Raw genomic sequence first — 21,673 nt, forward strand, 5'->3', positions numbered from 1 at the left:
CTTGAGACATGCTAACTCGCAAACTAGAGAGCTAGCAACCTAAATGGTAGCCTTCAAGTTATTTCCTTTCAACTTAAATAGCCAAAAACTTACCACTTCCACACGGATAGGGAGGATAACTATTAACAGTTATTTAACCTTTAACATGAACATGAATCAAACGTAATAATTTTTTCTGGGTACATGATACCATACAGCATCCATATCAAACTTGCGCGGGCCGCACTAACATTAAACTTTCATATCAAGGCGGGGGCCTCAAACTAGTGTCCTGCGGGCCACATTTGGCTGTTTGAGACCCCTGAACTAGACTATGCTATGTCTCCATGTGATGCTAAGCGGCGTGCTGAGAGCATGTGTTACAATGACAACAATTCTCGGGCTCTAATCTTCTCATGTTGATTTCTCGTGCTCGGGTGGCGCCTCGTCCTTAATTGCACATCTGTGCCCGACCGGCGACAACTGCGGTGGAAGTTACCGCCACATAGAGAAGTGCCCAGGCTGTTCAGTACAACATCAATGAAGTAAAATTACACCACAGGGGTGGATGAGTTGTTTTACTTCATTTTTTAGTTGTATTATACAGTAGCTAACTTCTCTGTGCCAAAACTCCCTTTGCAAAAATATATTTTTTGACGTTGTCCATAGTTATGAATCTGAGTGTGAATGGTTGTTTGTCTATATGTGCCCTGTGATTGGCTGGCCACCAGTCCGGGGTGTATGAATAAAAATGGCTGCTGGAATGTAAATACATATACTGCATATATAGCTACAGTACTACAGTAAGAGTATTGTGCCACATCAACCAGACAATACACTACCAATGCATGATGCAGAATATTAACTGACTACTATGCGAGCTCAAAAGACTCAGTAAGTGGTATGAATGTGAGTGTGAATGGTTGTTTGTCTATATGTGCCCTGTGATTGGCTGGCCACCTGTCCAGGGTGTACCCCGCCTCTCGCCTGAAGACAGCTGGGATAGGCTCCAGCACCCCCGCGACCATCGTGAGGAAAAGCGGTAGAAAATTAATGAATGAATGTTAGCATGAGGCTGTAATAATATATCACAAGTGAAGACTAAAGAGGCTGACGTCAATGAAGTGCAAAAGCGTGCTGCTTTTCTTGCTGAATGTGCACTAACGGAGTCAACGGCCAACAAAAAGAGACTTAATAATGCTCCGCTGGTGCGGCTTGACATTTAGATGTATCGCTCCTGTGGATTTTCTTTAGGCCTGGCTGATTTATTGCTTTCTCTCGTCATCTGGTGGCTCTTTTGTCTAATAATCAGGCGAGCGAAGTGTAACGTCATCAAGGCATGTGATGTCATTGGTATTGTTGCGTGTGCGTTGTGGTAACGTTGAACTAATTCTGATATATTTAGCAATTTTGGCAAGTTAGGCTCAACGTATGTGTGTTTTTTTTAGGGTTTACTGTATGAAAATTGGCAGGTTTGTTTTAATTCATGGATTTTAAAGCTAAACTTTTTCAGTGCTTTGGTTGCGGTTTTCTACAATAAAAGCTCTGATAAAACATTCCACTGTTCTCAAATATCTAAATTTTTATTTTTCTGCACAAAATAAGATGAAAAATAAATAAAACAAATCAAGAATAAAGAAAATCAATCAGTAATAAATATAATAATAATAATAATAAAACGGCAAATAATAAAAAATTAAGAAACCACATATAGTTGGTGGGTATACAAATTATTTTTTTCAGATTAAAATGAACAAAGCATTATTAGAGCCCTGTAGACATGACAAAACACGACTATAGTCACATTTATACTCTTTTTATTTACAACATATTGCACAACTGCAGGGTCTTGAGACACATGCTAACTCGCAAACTAGAGAGCTAGCGACCTAAACGGTAGCCTTCAAGTTATTTCCTTTCAACTTAAATAGCTAAAAACTTACCACTTCCACACGGATAGGGAGGATAACTATTAACAGTTATTTAACCTTTAACATGAACATTAATCAAATGTAATAATTGTTTTCTGGGTACATGATACCATACAGCATCCATATCAAACATTAAACTTTCATATCAAGGCGGGGGCCTCAAACTAGTGTCCTGCGGGCCACATTTGGCTTCCATCCTTTACTCACTTATGAACAAGACCTTGATTCTAATCCCAGTCGCTTCATACCGCGGTGTAATGGAACATTTTATGTTGTGTTTTGTTCATATTGTCACGTCTACTCATTGACAAGGAGGCCACCGTTATTTGCGCTTGTCAAGCTAATGGACTGCGGAGAAATAAATGTAGTAATAATGCTCTGACTGACAGCTTTATGACCGCCTTTTTACAAATGAATGTTTGGAAAATAATATGCTGTAACTCTCACGCCATTATCCCGTCCTATCTATGTTAAAATGATGGCAAAACAGCATTTATGTCTGCCTTTTCCTGGAAAGCTCACAATGGGGAAAACTGTTATGAATATTATTTAGTGCTTTTTAGTGAAATTCCGAGGATATTTTACACTCTCATTCAGTTTTCTTTCTTCCCTCCTGACAGACAGTAACTTCCTGTTGGGAAACGCTCAGGGCCACCGCGGCTACCCCATCGTCTACTGCTCGGATGGCTTCTGTGAGCTGACGGGCTTCACCAGGACCGAAGTGATGCAGAAGAACTGCAGCTGCCGCTTCCTGTACGGCACCGACACCAGCGAGCATGTGGCCCAGCAGATGGAGAAGGCCCTCGAGAGCCGAGAGGAGTACCAGGCCGAGGTCCACTTCTACAGGAAGAATGGTGCGTAGAGCTGAAATAAGCCACGTATGAAATATCAGCGCAGTTCTCCACTACAAAGGAACACTTAGCGTTAAATTAATTTTAATTTTAATTTTAATTTATTTTAATCTGAGCAGTGATTGGTTGTCCAAACCCTGGAGCCAGTTTAAGATAGTGGATTTCGCTCAACCTTTGTTGACCACTAAACACTCTCTCCAGTGCTGGCATTGCAATTGCTTGTATCTAAATGATACATTGTCCCAGCTGTTAGAATAAAAAAATATCTGACGGTGCTTTTGCCTTGTAAATCGGCCCCAACAGTAGATAGAATATCATCAAACACAGTTGTCGTAACATATCATACATAGCATATATGATATTGTAGCGACCTGGAAGGTTTGTGTTGTGTGTGTGTTGCTGATACTTGATAGCTACGTATGTTAAGCTTCTCCACAACTTTACGCTGGACCTGTTTGGTGTGTTCCTTGGACTTTTATGATGCTGTTTGCTCGCCGATATTCTCTTAATAACAAACCTCTGAACAGCTGTATTTGTACTGAGATTAAATTACACACTGACTATTTAATCTATTTAATCATTAGGTCAACGTTCCATTATTCAGAAATCATCAGGCATTTGGTTGCACTCTAAAGGGAGACGAATACTTTTGCACAACACAGTTACAATTATTTACAATTATGTGCTTCACTTAAAGAAATCCCAATAAAATACTCACCATGACAAAATATGGAAAATCTTGAAGGGGAACTGTCAGTCATAATCCTTATGTGAAACATGAACACATTTCTTTCCCTTTTCTGTGCATTCATTCATTCATTTTCTACCGCTTATCCTCATGAGGGTTGCGGGGCATGCTGGAGCCTATCCCAGCTGTCTTCGGGCAAGAGGCGGGGTACACCCTGGACTAGTAGCCAACCAATCACAGGTTTTCTGTGCATTATAACAAGTTATTTTCAGCTATCTTATATTAAAGTGCTGTGATTGGGATAAACTTCCAGTATTTCCACTATGAAGTCCAGTCCAGTTACTTTCCAGACATACCTAGTATATGCAGTATAACTTCTATACAAAATATCACAGGGGCCCTTTCATCCTTTCATTGTCAAGTGGCCCTCAGTCAATCCAAATATTCAGCTTACACAATATCTATATTTTGTAAATACGTTTAAAAATAACTCAACCGTGTACAATTTGCCCTGCATCACGCACACGAGGGACCCAGTGGGGACGCTCGGTGGTGGCAGACGACACCGTCGACACACTCTCTAATGAGCACAGACCTACAACACGACAACACCCCCCCCCCCCCCCACATTTTCTCCTCGCTGCACAACCATCCGTGCCTTGCCATAAAGCATATTGTGTATTATTAGAAAGTACAGAGGGAAAAGTCATGTTTTGTTGTCATCGCAGGTATAGCCTTCTGGTGTCTCTTGGACATTGTGCCCATCAAGAACGAGAAGGGGGAAATGGTTCTCTTTCTATTCTCGTTCAAGGACATCACAGACAGCCACGGGAAAAGTCATCACAACAGCAGGAGGGAAGGTAGGCCACAAAACCAAACTCCAAAACTCTTTTTTTTTTTTTGTTCCTGGTCCTACGATGTACTATCTCCAAGCCACTGCTCGTCATAACATTTTAGCCTGCTGCTGTGCGGTATTACACTCCATAGTCTCCACTTTGCTGCCCTCATTCTCCTCTTGGATAATATCAGGGTATGTTGGATATCTCCTTATTGATGCCAAGTGTGTATCCCGCTATTGTTTTTGTTCATTAGCATGTCTTATTTTGATTTATCCTTGCACATAAAGTGTTAAATGTGGGCATAAAAGCATCTTTCAGGTAATTGTTAATTAAAATCCTGATAGAGGACGGCTAATACACGTCTAATTAATCAATATGTTGGTCATGCAAACCTTACCACAATAAAAGCGGCATAAAATCATATAAAAGTTTCTTCTTTTAATATTCTGTTAGTCTGGGTGCCTTATGGCTCATTGCTGCCTCCCACAGTTCAGTCCAGGTAGTACATCAGGTGTCATATTGCTGTGTCGGAAACAAGATCTTGCACATGTTAAAATCACTTTTTAAAAATCTTTACATGTCCTAGTTTCGGAGGACAAGCGGCGCAGGCGGAAGGGCGGCTCTCATTTGAGCGAGGCCAGGAAGCGAGGGCGCACCATGTTGTACCAGCTCACCAACCACTTCTCCAGCGGGGGCAAAGGGGAGGTCAACCTGGGCAGTGTGAGTACCACCATCTTTTTTTTTTTTTCCACCTTATTTGACTCGCCTCATTTCTTTTTTTTTTTCCCCCCCTGTACGACAATGCGAGATGAAGTCTTGACCCACATTCCCAACGTGGTTTATCTCATAGGAACATTCATCAAATGACTTTGCTATTTTTAAATCTCCAGGAGGATTTTGTTTGTATGGCACTTGTCATTCTCCAAAATGGACACTGCCCAAATGGCTGCAATACATTATACTCTTATTACAGTATTATTATTATTACAGGTCATGGTTTTATTAAAGTGCCACATGTTTACGTTTGCATTATTCAACATGTCAATAAAGGAGTAGGAAGAATCAGATCTTATTCAATCCTACCCCTTTACCATATTTACCAAAATTCTAATCTTGTGACATGCCTTTAATTCAGAACTACAACTAAGTGTAGTGAGGAAATGGTAGCTTGGTAGGAGCTAATTACGAGGTCAGTATATATAACAGTATAACAATATAACACCAATCTAATTACGCAGCAAATAACACTCAAAAAGCACACAGACGAAATATACAAACATGCACCAATACGAATTGTATCGGTGGGCTGCAATGACGTCAGCCTCTCTGTGGGCTCCTCTCGCGCCCCCCTGTGGACAGAGGCAGCATTGCTGTGCCGTCCATGCATTTTCTATGCTACTTGTCCTCTAATGAAATGCAATATACTCATTCATTCATTCATTAATTTTCTACCGCTTATCCTCACGAGGGTCGCGGGGGCGGGGGGTGCTGGAGCCTATCCCAGTTGTCTTCAAGCGAGAGGCGGGGTATGCAATATATTTTTTTATTATTTTAAACTTGTATTGGTACATGTTTGTATATGTATTAGCAATACCTCTTGAGTGTTAAGTCGCTGTTTGATGAGTTTAGTTTTCTTTGTAAGAGGACACCATGAGTCAGACTGTTATATTGAGTAATGACCTCCTGCAATTTCAGTTGACAAACACGCCTACACTGTCGTTTCTTACAGTGCCTCATGGAGGTAAAGTGTTGATTCGTTGATTAAAAATCAAGCATTAAAATTGTAAATCGTCATCAATTTAAATTTTGAGTGTGAAAATCAAATGTATTCTCTTAAGCTTAAGGTGCGTGGTTGTTGCTGCGTGGTAGCGTCCCTCCTGGGCATCAACGTGATCCACCTCCTCCTCCTCCTTGTCTGCTTCCAATCCCATGCACCGCCACCAAGCATCACCGCTACCACACACACACATGTACACACACATGTACACACATCTGACAGTATATGATGCTCGCCCTCTGAGGACAGCACATATGCCAAAAATGTCAATATTGCGACTGAGTACACATTCATTATTCAAATCTTCCCTGCATGAAAGCTGCCTTCTCGCCTTTTTTTAACAAGTTCTCCCAATTTAGAATCAGTCTGAAGCGATTGAAAAAAAACCACATAAACACCGCCTCACTTATGTTTCCTCATCCTTAACTTTTCCTACTTTGGCAGCACACACCCCTCGTTGAAGGTGCTAATTGATTCCAAACACGACTGATAACATCTCACCACCTTCCAAACACAGACAAGGCATCAAATATAATTGTGCTTGTCTCCAAATGACATTGTAGCAGCAGGAAAACGATTTAATGTTCAATTTTTTTAAGCAGCACAGCTGGCAATTAACATTATACGTCAAAACAAAAATTCCCATACGGTATACAGTAATTATGTTTACATAGCTATTCAATCGTTGTACTTTTCCATGCAAAAATATATATAAAATTTTTTTGCATGTACAGTAATATATTTCCACATAATTTAATGGGTGTCACAAGATCCATCTATCCAGCCATTTTCTATGCCGCTTATCCTCACAAGGGTGACGGCCGTGCTGGAGCCTATCCCAGTTGTCTTCAGCCAATCACAGGGCACATATAGACAAACAACCATTCACACTCACATTCATACCTATGGACAATTTGGAGTCGCCAATTAACCTAGCATGTTTTTGGAATGTGGGAGGAAACCGGAGTACCCGGAGAAAACCCGGCCAGACATGGCCGAGAGTGGAATCAAACTCAGGTCTCCTAGCTGTGTGGCCTGTGCGCTAACCACGCAGTCCATAATACAGTCATTAAGTTTCAAAAATTCATAAATTAATTAATTGATCGCTGTCTTGTGGTTGACTATAGCCTATTATTAGTCAAATAAAATATTGCAATTCATTCATTCATTCATTCATTTTCTACCGCTTATCCTTACAAGGGTAGCGGGTGTTGCTGGAGCCTATCCTCGCTGTCTTCGGGCGAGAGGCGGGGTACACCCTGGACCGGTGGCCAGCCAATCACAGGGCACATATAGACAAACAACCATTCACACTCACATTCATACCTATGGACAATTTCGCTAATTAACCTAGCATGTTTTTGGAATGTGGGAGGAAACCAGAGTACCCGGAGAGAAAACACACATGCACGGGAAGAACATGCAAACTCCGCACCTTGTTTGGTTTGCAGTCCAACTACCCAATATAACATCATAGTACTTTTACATTGAAATATAAGTACTTTGAATGGACTGCTGATTCTCAATGGTCTGTCCCACACGTCCATCCTCCTACCACCACGCTGTTCTCTTTTCCTTCTCCCTTGTTGCCTCCTCCGTGGTTCCTTCACATTCCTCACTCTACATGCAAGTGTTGGTGTGCCACTGATCTTTTAATAGCTAAAACCCAAGATGTAACAAGTGGTGTCTAAGTTGCACTCTTCCACAGTAAACGGCACATATCAGAACATGTTATACTGTTTAGTAGACTTTTGCAAATGTTCAATTCTGTGTCTTGTCTCAGTTCCTTCCATTTGTGACTCCTTCAAATACTCTTCAAATAGACTTAATGAAGAGCAGAGATGAGCTTGTGGGCAACACTACTTGCCTTCTGTGTCCCCCTCGGTGGCGGACTTTTTTTTCTAATCACCAGGATGTGTTTGCCTGCCAAAGGTCGACCGGGTGGCGTGACCTCTGGGATGAAAGGCAAATTAAAAAGGAGAGTGTTAGAGAGCGAGAGAGAGAGAGAGAAAAAAAAAAACAGCAGCAGCTTTTGTTGACGTTGCTTGAACACTCGTTACAGCATCAGCAGCTGTTGATGGCAGACGGAAGCTTTTGCAGTTGGTAGGGATCACAACACTTGTTGGTCCTTCATGATGTCTATGAGAAAAGTCTGTGAGAGTCATTAAAGAAAACTGTAGTGTACCACAACTGTGGTGAGACCAGCCATGTTGTTTGGTCTAGAGACAGTCCCACTGAAGAAAAGACAGGAAGCAGAACTGGAGGTAGCAGAGATGAGGATGCTGAGGTTCTCATTGGGAGTGACCAGGATGGATAGGATCAGGAACGAGTACATCAGAGGGACATTACATTTTAGCCAGAAGTAGCAGAGATGAGGATGCCGAGGTTCTCATTGGGAGTGACCATGATGGATAGGATCAGGAAGGAGTACATCAGAGGGACATTACATGTTAGCCGGAGGTAGCAGAGATGAGGATGCTGAGGTTCTCATTGGGAGTGACCATGATGGATAGGATCAGGAACGAGTACATCAGAGGGACATTACATGTTAGCCGGAGGTAGCAGAGATGAGGATGCTGAGGTTCTCATTGGGAGTGACCAGGATGGATAGGATCAGGAACGAATACATCAGAGGGACATTACATTTTAGCCAGAGGTAGCAGAGATGAGGATGCTGAGGTTCTCATTGGGAGTGACCATGATGGATAGGATCAGGAACGAGTACATCAGAGGGACATTACATCTTAGCCGGAGGTAGCAGAGATGTGGATGCTGAGGTTCTCATTGGGAGTGACCATTTGTATTGGTTTTGTTTTGTTTAGAGCATGATTGACAGGCCCTCGGTACCGGAGTACAAGGTGGCAGCGGTACAGAAGTCCCGCTTCATCCTTCTGCACTACAGCGTGTCCAAAGCGCTGTGGGACTGGCTCATCCTCCTGGCCACCTTCTACGTGGCCGTCACGGTGCCCTACAACGTCAGCTTCACACCATACCACGACACATTGACGGCGGGGCGCTCCACCATCGTCAGTGACATTGCGGTGGAAATGCTCTTCATCATCGGTGAGTTTGGGTTCTTAGCCTGCGGCTATGGCAATCCCGGCATCCTTTTCCCCAGGAAGTGCTGTCATTCCCAGGCAACGTGGGTCCCCCCCCCGTGGACTGCTGACACTGTCAATATTCTACTTTTAATCTAAAGTACAGCTCTCATTGACCACAATTATGAATCAAATTTCTCCCCTTTAAAAAAAAAAAGAAATTTGTTTTTTAATGTTTTATTTTCCAAATAAGTCGTTAATATTTTCTATTTAATTAAATTTTTACAGACATTTTCTGTTTTCATTAATTTATATAATTTTAATTGTTACTTAAATTATGTTTTTATTTTCATTCATGATTAAAATAATAAACTATTAAAACATTCATTAATTCTGCAGAAAAAGATTGCAGTCCTGCAAAATTCAGTTTGTTCTAAATTTATTTAATTTAGATATGTAATCTGGTAATTATATTAATAAATATTTGATAATTGATTTGTTAGTTTTAATCATAATTTAAAGCTATATATTTAAAATGTTTAATATTCATAATTTCAATTGTTATTATTACTACTATTATGACAAATATTTAATAAATAAAAAAATATGATTTATTATTCAAATGAATGATGGATTGTGGTTCTATACAAATGTGAACTAAGTAAAAAATAATAATAATAATAAAAAAAGAGAGTGCCAGTATACCTAAAGTTGTGGCCAGTGTGAGTACATATCTGAAGCCGCCATGATGGATCTTGGGTACTTTTTAGAGATATGCATTCATTGTATATTAATGTCACCCAAATAATGCACATTTATTTATTTTCACTCTTCCAGATATCATCCTAAATTTCCGTACCACGTTTGTGAGCCAGTCGGGCCAGGTGGTGTACCAGTCCCGCTCCATTTGCATTCACTATGCCACGACTTGGTTCTTCGTGGACTTGGTGGCCGCTCTGCCCTTTGACCTGTTGTATGCCTTCAACATCACAGTGGTCAGTCGTCTTCAACCGGTAGTGCCAGTTTAGAGGATGTGCAGGATGGATATAAAAAAAAAAAAAAATGTCCACTTCTTCCAAACCAGACCTCGCTGGTCCACTTGCTGAAGACCGTGCGTCTGCTGAGGCTCCTTCGCCTGCTCCAGAAACTGGACCGCTACTCGCAGTACAGCGCCATGGTACTGACTCTACTCATGTCTGTGTTCGCTCTGCTGGCTCACTGGATGGCCTGCATCTGGTACATGATCGGACGCAAGGAGATTGAGACCAGCGACTCCTGGGACATCGGTGAGTCAGACATTTGGGTTTTTATGTGTGAAAATAAATTTTTATTTTGATGTACTAAAAAATTTCCTCCCATCACCCAAGGATGGTTACATGAGCTAGGCAAACGTCTGGAGATGCCCTACGTCAACAATACGGTTGGCGGCCCATCGGTGCGAAGCTCATACATCGCCGCCCTCTACTTCACCCTCAGCAGCCTGACCAGCGTTGGCTTTGGAAATGTGTGTGCCAACACGGACGCCGAGAAGATCTTCTCCATTTGCACCATGCTCATCGGCGGTATGCAAGTCATCCCCCCGTATGGCACGGGTCTCAAACTCAATTTACTTGGGGGCCACTGGAGCTCGGGTCTGGGTGAGACTGGGCTGCATCAGGTTTAAAAAAACAAACAAAAAAAAAACGCATTGATTAAAAACGAAAAAAAATTAAAAACTTGAAAAAAAAGAAAATGAAAAAACAATGAAAAAAAACGCATGTATTCAAAAACAAAAAAATTTAAAAAACTTCACTTTGGTTCCAATTTTCTACAAGAAAAGCTCTGATAAAACATTCCACTGTTCTCAAATATCTTACTTTTTGTTTTTCTACACAAAATAAGATGAAAAATAAATAAACAAATCAAGAATAGAAAATCAATCAGTAATAAATGAATAAATATAATAATAATAATAAAATGGCAAATAATAAAACCTTAAGAAACCACATATAGTTGGTGGGTAGACAAATCATTTTTTTCAGATTAAAATGAACAAAGCATTATTAGAGCCCTGTAGACATGACAAAACACGACTATAGTCACATTTATACTCTTTTTATTTACAACATATTGCGCAACTGGAGGGTCTTGAGACACATGCTAACTCGTAAACTAGAGAGCTAGAGACCTAAACGGTAGCCTTCAAGTTATTTCCTTTCAACTTAAATAGCCAAAAACTTACCACTTCCACATGGATAGGGAGGATAACTATTAACAGTTATTTAACCTTTAACATGAACATGAATCAAACGTAATAATTTTTTCTGGGTACATGATACCATACAGCATCCATATCAAACTTGCGCGGGCCGCACTAACATTAAACTTTCATATCAAGGCGGGGGCCTCAAACTAGTGTGGCCGCGTGTTTGAGACCCCTGCCGTATATGGAATAGCACTCAAGAGTAACAAGCTTTGAATTGTTTTTGTTTTGATTCCCGCAGCCTTAATGCACGCCTTGGTCTTTGGGAACGTGACGGCGATTATCCAGAGGATGTATTCTCGTCGCTCTCTCTACCACACGAGGATGAAGGACCTGAAGGACTTCATTCGCGTCCACGGACTCCCCCAGCAGCTCAAACAGCGCATGCTCGAATACTTCCAGACAACATGGTCGGTCAACAATGGAATAGATGCCAACGAGGTATGACTGACATTGAAATGATGTTATGTTCACTGCCACCAGGGGGCGGATTTGCAGCCTATCTAGTAGGAGTGTAACGGGATTTTTTGGTAGGTTACACACTGAGTGAGGGACAGGGATGGAGATGTTACATCATAGTATCTGAGAATTGTTATGATATGATATGATGTGTTAACCAGGCCTATCTTTTCCCGACCCTTATTTCCAAGTAGATGTCAGCACGCATGTCTTCCTGTCAACGCCACCCAGTCCCTAATTGCCAATCTCACCGCGTCGCCATCTGCATTCCAGCTCCTCCACGACTTCCCCGACGAGCTGCGGGCGGACATCGCCATGCACCTGAACAAGGACATCCTGCAGCTGCCCGTCTTTAAGGGCGCCAGCCGAGGGTGCCTGCGCTCGCTCTCCCTCCACATCAAAACCTCCTTCTGCGTCCCCGGGGAGTACCTGATCCGCCAGGGCGACGCCCTACACGCCAACTACTTTGTTTGCTCCGGTTCCTTGGAGGTGCTGAAGGACGGCATGGTGCTGGCCATATTGGGTTGGTATTTTTGGTCACGTGTGTGCATACTAGTGGGGATCATATGACTGCTGTCATTTTAATTGGGTAACCTAAATCTACCACACACTGAGATTAAATCTATTATACAACAATAATTAATTAGTCAAGTCATCCTTGCCGGTCGTAGATGGAAAATTACAGGATCGGCTGACCGAAATTGGTCATCTGAGCGAGATGTGTCATGATACTACTTACTACAGTATTACCACAGAGTTGTAAAAATTATTTTCATAAGATGAACTGAAACTGTACTGGTTAAACTGTTTATAAAATAGATTTAGTCATTTTTGCTTTCAAATAATAATTTTTACTTGACTTTTTTTAAATATTTAAGTTGCACTTCTTTATATGTCAAGAAATACTTTAAGATGATTGAATATCTCATGATAAACAAGCTAAAGTATCACTTAATTATTCACAGTTCAATTGAAAGAAATCTAGATGGAAAATGCAAATTGTGTATTTCAACCAATTTCATTTTCAACCAAGGACTTTGTAGGACTCCGGGAGGTTTGCCACCAGCTGCTTATAATTATCGGCCTTGTCGTTTCCAGCAAACTCATTCATTCATTCATTCATTTTCTACCGCTTTTTCCTCAAGAGGGTCGCGGGGGTGCTGGAGCCTATCCCTTCGGACACCCTGGACTGGTGGCCAGCCAATCACAGGGCACATATAGACAAACAACCATTCACACTCACATTCAGCATCTATTCACATTCATTTCCATTATTTTAATGTACTTTTAATTCACTGTTAAATATATAGTCATGTCTTACAATATCACTCCTTTTTACTATTTTTTAAAAATCATTAACCCCCCCCCAAAAAAAATAAAAAATAAAAAAATGTTGCTTGGCTTGGAGAAATGAACATTAGCCAAGAATGAAACAGTACAGATGACATTACATGCCATTTTAATAAGGGCAAACATGTGTTGTATTTTTAAGGAAAAGGAGACCTGATAGGATCTGACCTTCCTGGAACCGATCAGGTGATCAAGACCAATGCCGACGTGAAGGCCCTGACCTACTGCGACCTCCAATACATCAGTGTGCGTGGGCTGCGGGAAGTGCTGGACCTCTATCCCGAGTACGCCAGTGTCTTCGCTTCAGACATCCACAACAACCTGACCTACAACCTCCGGGAGGGCAGCCAAGATGAGGTATCGAACACTTACTAAAGAAATGCACATTATGAGTAACATTGGGGTTGATTGCTTTGTTGGATTACACATAGCGGAGAAAGGGGAGGGATAGTCGTCAGGAACAGGAAGTATGGAATTATTATTAATTGAGATACACAATGGAACTATAAAAAAATAACATGTTATAAAAATATTATTCTAACAACAGACCGTATGTATGTATGTATGTATGTATGTATGTATGTACCATATATATAAAGCTCTAAGATAAGATTATCCAAAAATTGTTACAACTATAATAATGAAAATAGTAATATTAATGATGATTATAATAATGGTGATGATAATAATAACAATAATAATGGTAATAATGATAATAACAATAATAATATTACAATGAGTCAGCCAGTCAGCCTACTCCTTTTGGGCTTGTGATCAGATAGCTGAATACAAATGTAAATAATGGAAAGTTATATTTTGATTGATGTAAGAAATGCACTGTCATGTTTCATATATTTGCCCCCCCCCAAAAAAAGAACTGCCCTTGGAGAGAAATATCCATGAAAGAAGAAAAATAATGGATGACAAAAGGACTTAAAAATAAGGAAATTATTATTTTTTTAATTTAACCACATTACATTCAATTAAATCGCAGGCTATTTATTTGCACTACTTTCATATTTAAGTCACTAGCCCTTTAAATTCACCACATTGCCATCTCCTGGATAGAGTGTGGCACTGCGTTTTTCGACCAAATAATCCCTCACCTATTTTTACCAGAGCATCTTCAGAAGCTGATGCTGCTCTAGCATCCAACTTCTCTCACACCATCTGTTCACAGTTTGAGGGCAAAAAAAAAAAAAAAAGACAAGAAACAGGACGCCGCCATGCCAATGCCAATATAGCAGCTCAGTCCTACGGTCTCCTTCTTCGCCGACACAGCGGGGGGGGGGCTTGGAGTTCCATTACACTCCGTGGATGTCGTCCAGTTTGTGCAGCAATTAGTCAAACTGCTCAATATTGCCAAGGAAGCAGATTGTAGGAAACATATGTCAGGTCGAATTTTTTTACATTTTTTTTGTATATTTAGCATTTGGGAAAAACCCTTAAATCCTGGCTTCAAGTATTTGTGATAATAACATCGTGTCTTATTACTTCTGTGCTGACTCATTTGTCATGGGAGAAGATTGTAGAGAAAGAAGAAGAATGAGCATGGGCGAAGTGGGAAGGTCAAACCCCCAGCCGGGCAGTGGCGTGGCGTCCTAGGTCCGCGGCGTTTAATGGTGGCACCTCTGCAGGGGGGGAAGTGAATAATTAGCTGTGGTGGAGTGTGGATTGGGCACCGACGGGGACCCTCATGTGAACGCACTTTCATCAAGTCGGTAAATACAGAACACTCTAGGACAGCTTTAAGAGTGGAGATGTAATGGCCGCCATGTTTTTTTTATTACAAGGTGGCTACCTGCCACATTTTTGACCTGCGGATCGTTTTTTTGTGGTCCCTAAAATATTCTAAAAGTACAATAAATTATCATAAATTCCGGTGTATAAGCTACATTCCATTTCGTATTTTATATTATTTTTGATATTATTTTGTTTTACATAACAATAACAATCATATTATAAACAACACTACACTCATACAGCAACTTAACACTCAAAATGTCCAAATATGTACTAATACAAGTTTGAAAGGAAAGAAAAAAAAGGATGCACTGCATCTGAGCAACGTAAACATTCTGGCGCTGCAATGACATCAGCCTCCTTCAATGCTTTAAAGCAATTTGTTTTAATGCTTCAGCATTAAAACAATAAAAAATAAAATTCTTATATGGTAATGGTTTTATTTCATTTGAGTGCATCCCATAATCAGTTCCCAGTTCCACATGTCCAAAAGGAGTAGGAAGAAGCAAAGCTTATTAAATCCTACCCCTTCATCTGGTACTTTTACAATCAGTAACTGTTACATTTGTTCACTTCCTGCTTTCCATAATACAGTTTGTTTTTTTGTGTTTTTTTTAAATATATATATATATGTATATGTGTGTGTGTGTGCGATTTAATGTATTTTTTACTTAAAGTACAAAGTGTTACTTAAAATAAAACTTGCTAGTTATCACTTGCCGGTTGTAAATTGCCTGTTTTTCTTCTGTGCAGGGTCTCAGCAGGTTCTCAAGGTCGCCCCGGATCCCCCATGTGAGTTTCTTCTCTTTATTGTCTGTAAAATAACTCCAGACTATTTTTTTCTGGGACATGGCCAGCTGAGGGAGGGTACGAGGACTTCCCTTACAGTTTGAAACTCATTTATAGTGGAGAGAAGAAAAAAAAGTTCATAGCTCCTTTGTTGAAACCTCATTGGCTCACTGTGTGTAGGCTCACAATTCCACTTCCTGTTCATCAGGAGCCCAGACTGACCTCCATCGTGGAAACCAAAAGCGAGAATCTTGACGACTCCTTCCGCCTCTCTCCGGCCACCCGCTCCCGCCGTAACCTCCTGCTGCCCAGCTTAAGCAGCCCCGTCCGCCGCACGTCCCTGGGCAACCTCCTCGGCGACGAGCTGCGTCAGTTCAACGCCCTGCGACGCTGCCGCTCCCCGAACCTGAGCCGCGGCTTCCACGGTCAGAGCGCCTCGCCTCAGCCACCTCCGAAAAGAGAGCATGTGGTCTCTCCGGCGGTGTCCATGTCCTCCCAGGACGAGACGGGGACGGAGCAGAAGCCATCGAAGCTGCTTATCCCGACTGTCACCTGTTTTGGACCCCCGGATCTTAGTCCAAGGTACTTATCACCACATTGGACCACATTTGGCAAAAACAGCTACCATAGATAACATATGGGTTGTAAACCATATCATAAATGGAATATTTAATAGGCTGCACGGCGGACAAGTGGTTATCACGCAGGCCTCACAGCTAGGAGACCCGAGTTCAATTCCACCCTCAGCCATCTCTGTGTGGAGTTTGCATGCGTGGGTTTTCTCCGGGTACTCCGGTTTCCTCCCACATTCCAAAAACATGCTAGGTTAATTGGCTAACTCCAAATTGTCCATAGGTATGAATGTGAGTGTGAATGGTTGTTTGTCTATATGTGCCCTGTGATTGGCTGGCCACCAGTCCAGGGTGTACCCCACCTCTCGCCTGAAGAAGGCAGCTGGGATAGGCTCCAGCACCCTTGTGAGGATAACAGGTAGAAAATGAATGAATGTATTTAATGTATACAAAACCTGTTTAGGAACTCCTAAATACAGTTTTAATATAATTCAGGACATGAAATAATAATAATAATAATTATTATTATATCATTGTTGTTGTTATTATGGACACCTTTACAAGGGTCGCGGGGGGAGGGGTCTTGGGGGCAGAGGCGGGGTACACCCTGGACTGGTGGCCAGCCAGCCAATCACAGGGCACATATAGACAAACAACCATTCACACTCACATTCATACCTATGGACAATTTGGAGTCGCTAATTAACCTACCCAGTTTTTGGAATGTTGGAGAAAACCCACGCATGCACGGGGAGAACATGCAAACTCCACACAGAGATGGCCGAGGGTGGAATCGAACCCTGGTCTCCTAGCTGTGAGGTCTGTGCGCTAACCACTTGACCACCATGCAGCCCGTAAGAAAGCATAAAAGACATAAACAAGATTCATGCTCAAATGTGTACCTGAAAGAGAGGCGGACAGGAAGTGATGTCAGGGATTCAGAGTTGAGTTTCAGCTTTGCATGGGCGTGAAGCCACACAGTTAAAGCTAAATACAAAACATTATAATTGATCAATTATAAATGATCAATGAAAATATTTTTGAGGCGGCACTGGGTGTATATTTAGGTTGAAATTTAGGTGTATGTTTTCCCCCATTAGTCCAGTCTCAAACGGCTTTCCTCAAATCCCGTCACCCTCCTCCCGTCATACTGTAGTTCTCATGAAGTAGTTCAACGTCTTCCAGAAGGTTCCAAATACGAGTTAGTGCTGCTTCAGAGAGCTCAGAGGTCGTGTTCATGTCTGCCTGGGCCCTCCGCCAGCCACCTCTCTCATGGCCCGCTTCTTTAGTCGAAAGACTACTCGAGTGTCACTCTTCACCTCTCTGCTTAAGGGTCGTGGATGGAATCGAGGACAATGGACACGCATTCCATTTCAATGTGGAGCACACCGGGCCCAAAGCCAGGACAGGAAGCGGCAGCAGCGGCAGCACCCAAGGTAAGCCAAAGCGCCACCTGCCAGGGGTTAACCCGGGTGCCAGATGGCTCCTGGTCAATTCGCCACTTCAAAGCCCCACCCCACCTCACTCCTCCTCCTTGTGGGGGGGGGGGAACCTGAGACGCTAGCTCCGTTTGCGTACATCTAAAGTAGCAAGGTCAAAAGAGGATCACTCTCATTATGGGATGACTTTCGCTTTCATTCCAATCAACAAGTACGACTACTTCTTATCATTCATTCATTCATTCAAAAATATGTTTGTTATTGTGACTATACAGTCTTAATATTACCAATATCAATAATAAAGCTGTAATACTATGAAAAAAATACATAATTTTACCAGAATTATGTCATCATTTCCAGGAAAAAGTAGTGATTTTAAGAGAATAGACATGTACAGTAATATTGGGAGCTGGAAAAACATGATTTTACTATCATTACTAACACTAAATATACAAATTAGCAGGAATAAATCTGTCATAATATGAGAATAACAGGATACACTAGTATTATGGAGGTGAACAAATAAAGTTGAAAAATATTTAATCAGAATTTTACAAGAATAACATAATATTATGAGGAAAAAGTGATATCACAAGAAAAAAGTATATATACGGAGTTAATAAAAGATCCCAATGTGGAATTAAATTGCATAACTGTATAATATGTAAATACCACAATATAATATGATGTGAAAATATTATTGTAATGGTATTGATTTTATTTCATTTGAACATGCATCAGATTACAATTGAATGCATCCCATAATCAGTTCCCAGTTCCACATGTCCAAAAGGAGTAGGAAGAAGCAAAGCTTATTAAATCCTACCCCTCCATCTGGTACTTTTACAATCAGTAACTGTTACATTTGTTCACTTCCTGCTTTCCTAATATAGTTTAAGTTTGTTTTTTTTTATTTTTGTCACGTACGAGGTGATATGACCATACAATGACATAATCGGTACCATAGTAAACATTACTTAAATTTACTGAATATCAATCCCAATGTTCACGTTAGTTTTGCCTTGCTTCGTTACAGTCCGCTTGCAATAGGAGCGTAGAGAGAGGGAGAAGCTGGAAGTTGGCACCCACTTTGTATTGTGCAGGACTCCTCACTCCTCACATCTTTTTCATCGTAAAATCATTCTATCTAAGTCACAGTAAGAGTAGGAGTCCTGAAAGATTAACGATTTACTAAGCGGGGGCTCTGGGGTATTCCCAGATTCCACACGGGTGACTTCTCATTTACTTCTGGAGGCCGAGGAGGTCCGGCAGAGCATCAGCAAACTCCACCAAAAGGTAGGTAGTAATATTTATTATCCTATTTTTTGTTTGTTGCCCCTCTTGTGTGTCTGTAGCCGTGTTTGACTTTGTGTGTCTCTCCAAGAAGCCCGTATGTATGGAAACCCGTTTCTGTGAATGAAAAAAAATTATTATCCCAATAGTAAGTCAAAATAACAAGATAAAAAGTCTACATTTTGAGATAAAGTCTAAATTATGAGATAGAAAGTCATAAGAATGAGATAGAAAAATCGAAATTCTGAAATAAAAATTCAAAATTACAAGATAAAGTCTACATTTTGAGATAAAGTCAAAATGTTCAGTCAAAGTCTAAATTATGAGATAGAAAGTCATAAGAATGAGATAAAAAGTCGGAATTCTGAAATAAAAATTCAAAATTACGAGATAAAGACTAAATTATGAGTTAAAGTCTAAATTATGAGATAGAAAGTCATAAGAATGAGATAAAAAGTCAAAATAACGAGATAAAAAGCCTAAATTACTAGATAAAAAGTCTACATTTTGAGATAAAATCAAAATTTTGAGTTAAAGTCTAAATTATGAGATAAAGTCGAAATTCTGAAATAGAAAGTCGGAAATTCTGAAATAGAAAGTCGAAATTACGAGATAAAAAGTCTACATTTTGAGTTAGTCATAAGAATGAGATAAAAAGTCGAAATTGTGAAACAGAAAGTCGAAATTATGAGATAGAAAGTCATAAGAATGAGATACAAAGTCGGAAATTCTGAAATAGAAAGTTGAAATTATGAGATAAAAAGTCAAAATAACGAAATAAAAAGTCTAAATTACGAGATAAAAAGTCTACATTTTGAGTTAAAGTCTAAATTATGAGGTAGAATGACATAAAAAGTCAAAATTCTGCAATAGAAAGTCGAAATTATGAGATAAAAAAATCTAAATTAGGAGATAAAAAGTCTCCATTTTGCTCCAAGTGCTCCTGAACAAAAAGGGCCACAAGCACATATAGCAGGTTGATGAATGACATCTTTACAGATGCAATAATTCCAGGTGGACTGTTAGAATTATATGTGTAAAAATCTAATTCCCCCTCCCCCTGAACTACTCTTATACGTAGTATCATTATAAAGTCAGTCCTCCATAATCAAGGATCCCGTTGTCCTAAAATGGAAAGCAAAAGCACGAAAATAAAATAAATCGCGTTTGTGCGCGTGCTGTGGTATCTGCGAATGGAAGTCAGGTGCCTGCAGCGCCTCCAGATGGACTTGGGTAAGGCAGGTTGCCGAGCGAGACCGACATTAATTCATCAGCGGCGTTCCAAGCAGAGCCCGGAGAGCTGACTCAGCATCATGAGGAACCAAAATAAGCTGCTGACGACCAGCCGCTACTTTTGACCAATCCGCCGCCCTCCTCCGTGCGTCATTCCCACTAGGTGTCGACTTCTTCGCCTCTTTGCGTCAGTTAGCGTCGTCCCTGCGGGTTCGAAGGGATATCTGCTCAGAGGAGGTGGAGGAGAAGGAGGAGGGGGAGGAGACGGAGGCTTCATTTGTCTCTCTGCGCTTATTGTTTTGCCTCTGCAGATGGGCACGTTAAACCAGGAAGTATCAGAGCTCACCAAGGGTCTGCAGCACATGATGCATCTCCTCCAAGCCCACGTGTCCTCCACACATCAGTACCCCTACCCATATATACACCAAATGGTGCCCACCCCCTCCAGGGCGCCCTCCTTCAACGTGGGCAGCCATGACAGCCACAGCCTACCAAGCGTGCCCCCTTGTGGCCACTGGAGCCACCACACCGCCACTCCTCATCGGGGGCTACCCCAGCATCACAGCTCCAGCTTGGCCACGCCCCCATGGACCCATGGGTCTCTTCTCAGCACCGCAGGCGGCTTCCCGAGCGACAGCCCGGGCCTGGTACCTCACTCCGGATGCGCCGACCCCCTCAGCAGACCTCTCAGTGCAAGCCTCACCACCATCAGTCAGTCTCAGCCCACTTTGTGCCTGCAGCCCCCCGCCGACGGCAACCAGCGTTCTTGTTTTCGTACGGGCTCATCCACAGACAGCCTCCTGGCTCCGTGCACCACTTCCTCTTACCCGCTCCTCAACCTCCAAACGCATTCCCGTCTCACTTCAGCCCAAACGTCACACGACGACACGCAAGCGGAAGTCGCTCATCCCCCTTTACTCCCGGATTCTACGCCTGCATGCCTCATGGGGATCAACAGGGACGGCGTGTCGTCGCCGAGGTCCAGCATCGGTGTCCAGACGCAGAGCACGGAGATGTCCTGGTGTCTGGACATCACAGATTGAAGTTCATGCAGCTTCTAACAGTGTTGTGTTGATAAAAACCTGCAGGTCCGCTTACTCTAATTCCCACAGGATGTCATGTTTGTCCAACAGCGTCATTCAAAATACGACTACTAGGGGGGGGGGGTAATGTCAGAATTAACACAATAATTAACAATTACAGCATCGTTTTGAAGCAATAATGTTGCAGTCATATGAGAATACGAAGAAAAAGGAAACGATTCTTCCCAACGATTCTTGGAGCTAAGTTCTCCAGGGCTTTCATACCCCTGGTAGGGGTCACCCGTGACAAACAAGTCCCAGGGGAGGGACGACACAAAGAGAGGCTCATCAGACCTGAATGATGATAGATTTCCCTTGCCCACATGCGGGTCACCTGGGGACCCCCCCCCCCTGGAGCCAGTTGGGGC

General features: G+C 41.7%; 1 protein-coding gene across 4 annotated transcripts in view; it reads left to right on the forward strand.

Annotated features, from left to right (window-relative positions):
• kcnh4b (potassium voltage-gated channel, subfamily H (eag-related), member 4b) overlaps positions 1 to 21,673 on the forward strand; it is a 31,975-nt gene extending 10,302 nt beyond the window's left edge. For 2 of the 4 annotated variants that reach the window (XM_078788760.1, XM_078788759.1), the window contains 15 exons: positions 2,531 to 2,764; positions 4,178 to 4,309; positions 4,875 to 5,008; positions 8,888 to 9,128; positions 9,941 to 10,098; positions 10,188 to 10,389; positions 10,471 to 10,665; positions 11,587 to 11,786; positions 12,078 to 12,327; positions 13,297 to 13,511; positions 15,651 to 15,689; positions 15,895 to 16,268; positions 17,591 to 17,694; positions 18,917 to 18,993; positions 20,535 to 21,673. In XM_078788760.1, coding sequence (XP_078644886.1) covers positions 2,531 to 2,764; positions 4,178 to 4,309; positions 4,875 to 5,008; positions 8,888 to 9,128; positions 9,941 to 10,098; positions 10,188 to 10,389; positions 10,471 to 10,665; positions 11,587 to 11,786; positions 12,078 to 12,327; positions 13,297 to 13,511; positions 15,651 to 15,689; positions 15,895 to 16,268; positions 17,591 to 17,694; positions 18,917 to 18,993; positions 20,535 to 21,266 — 3,287 coding nt within the window. In that variant the 3' untranslated portion in view covers positions 21,267 to 21,673. The remainder of the gene's footprint in view (positions 1 to 2,530; positions 2,765 to 4,177; positions 4,310 to 4,874; positions 5,009 to 8,887; positions 9,129 to 9,940; positions 10,099 to 10,187; positions 10,390 to 10,470; positions 10,666 to 11,586; positions 11,787 to 12,077; positions 12,328 to 13,296; positions 13,512 to 15,650; positions 15,690 to 15,894; positions 16,269 to 17,590; positions 17,695 to 18,916; positions 18,994 to 20,534) is intronic. The other 2 variants (XM_078788761.1, XM_078788762.1) reach the window with 2 other exon arrangements.

Source organism: Doryrhamphus excisus, unplaced genomic scaffold (genome assembly GCF_037039965.1).
Source record: "Doryrhamphus excisus strain RoL-2023G ecotype Guam unplaced genomic scaffold, RoL_Dexc_Guam_v1.1 HiC_scaffold_24, whole genome shotgun sequence".
Classification (NCBI taxonomy): Eukaryota; Metazoa; Chordata; class Actinopteri; order Syngnathiformes; family Syngnathidae; genus Doryrhamphus; species Doryrhamphus excisus.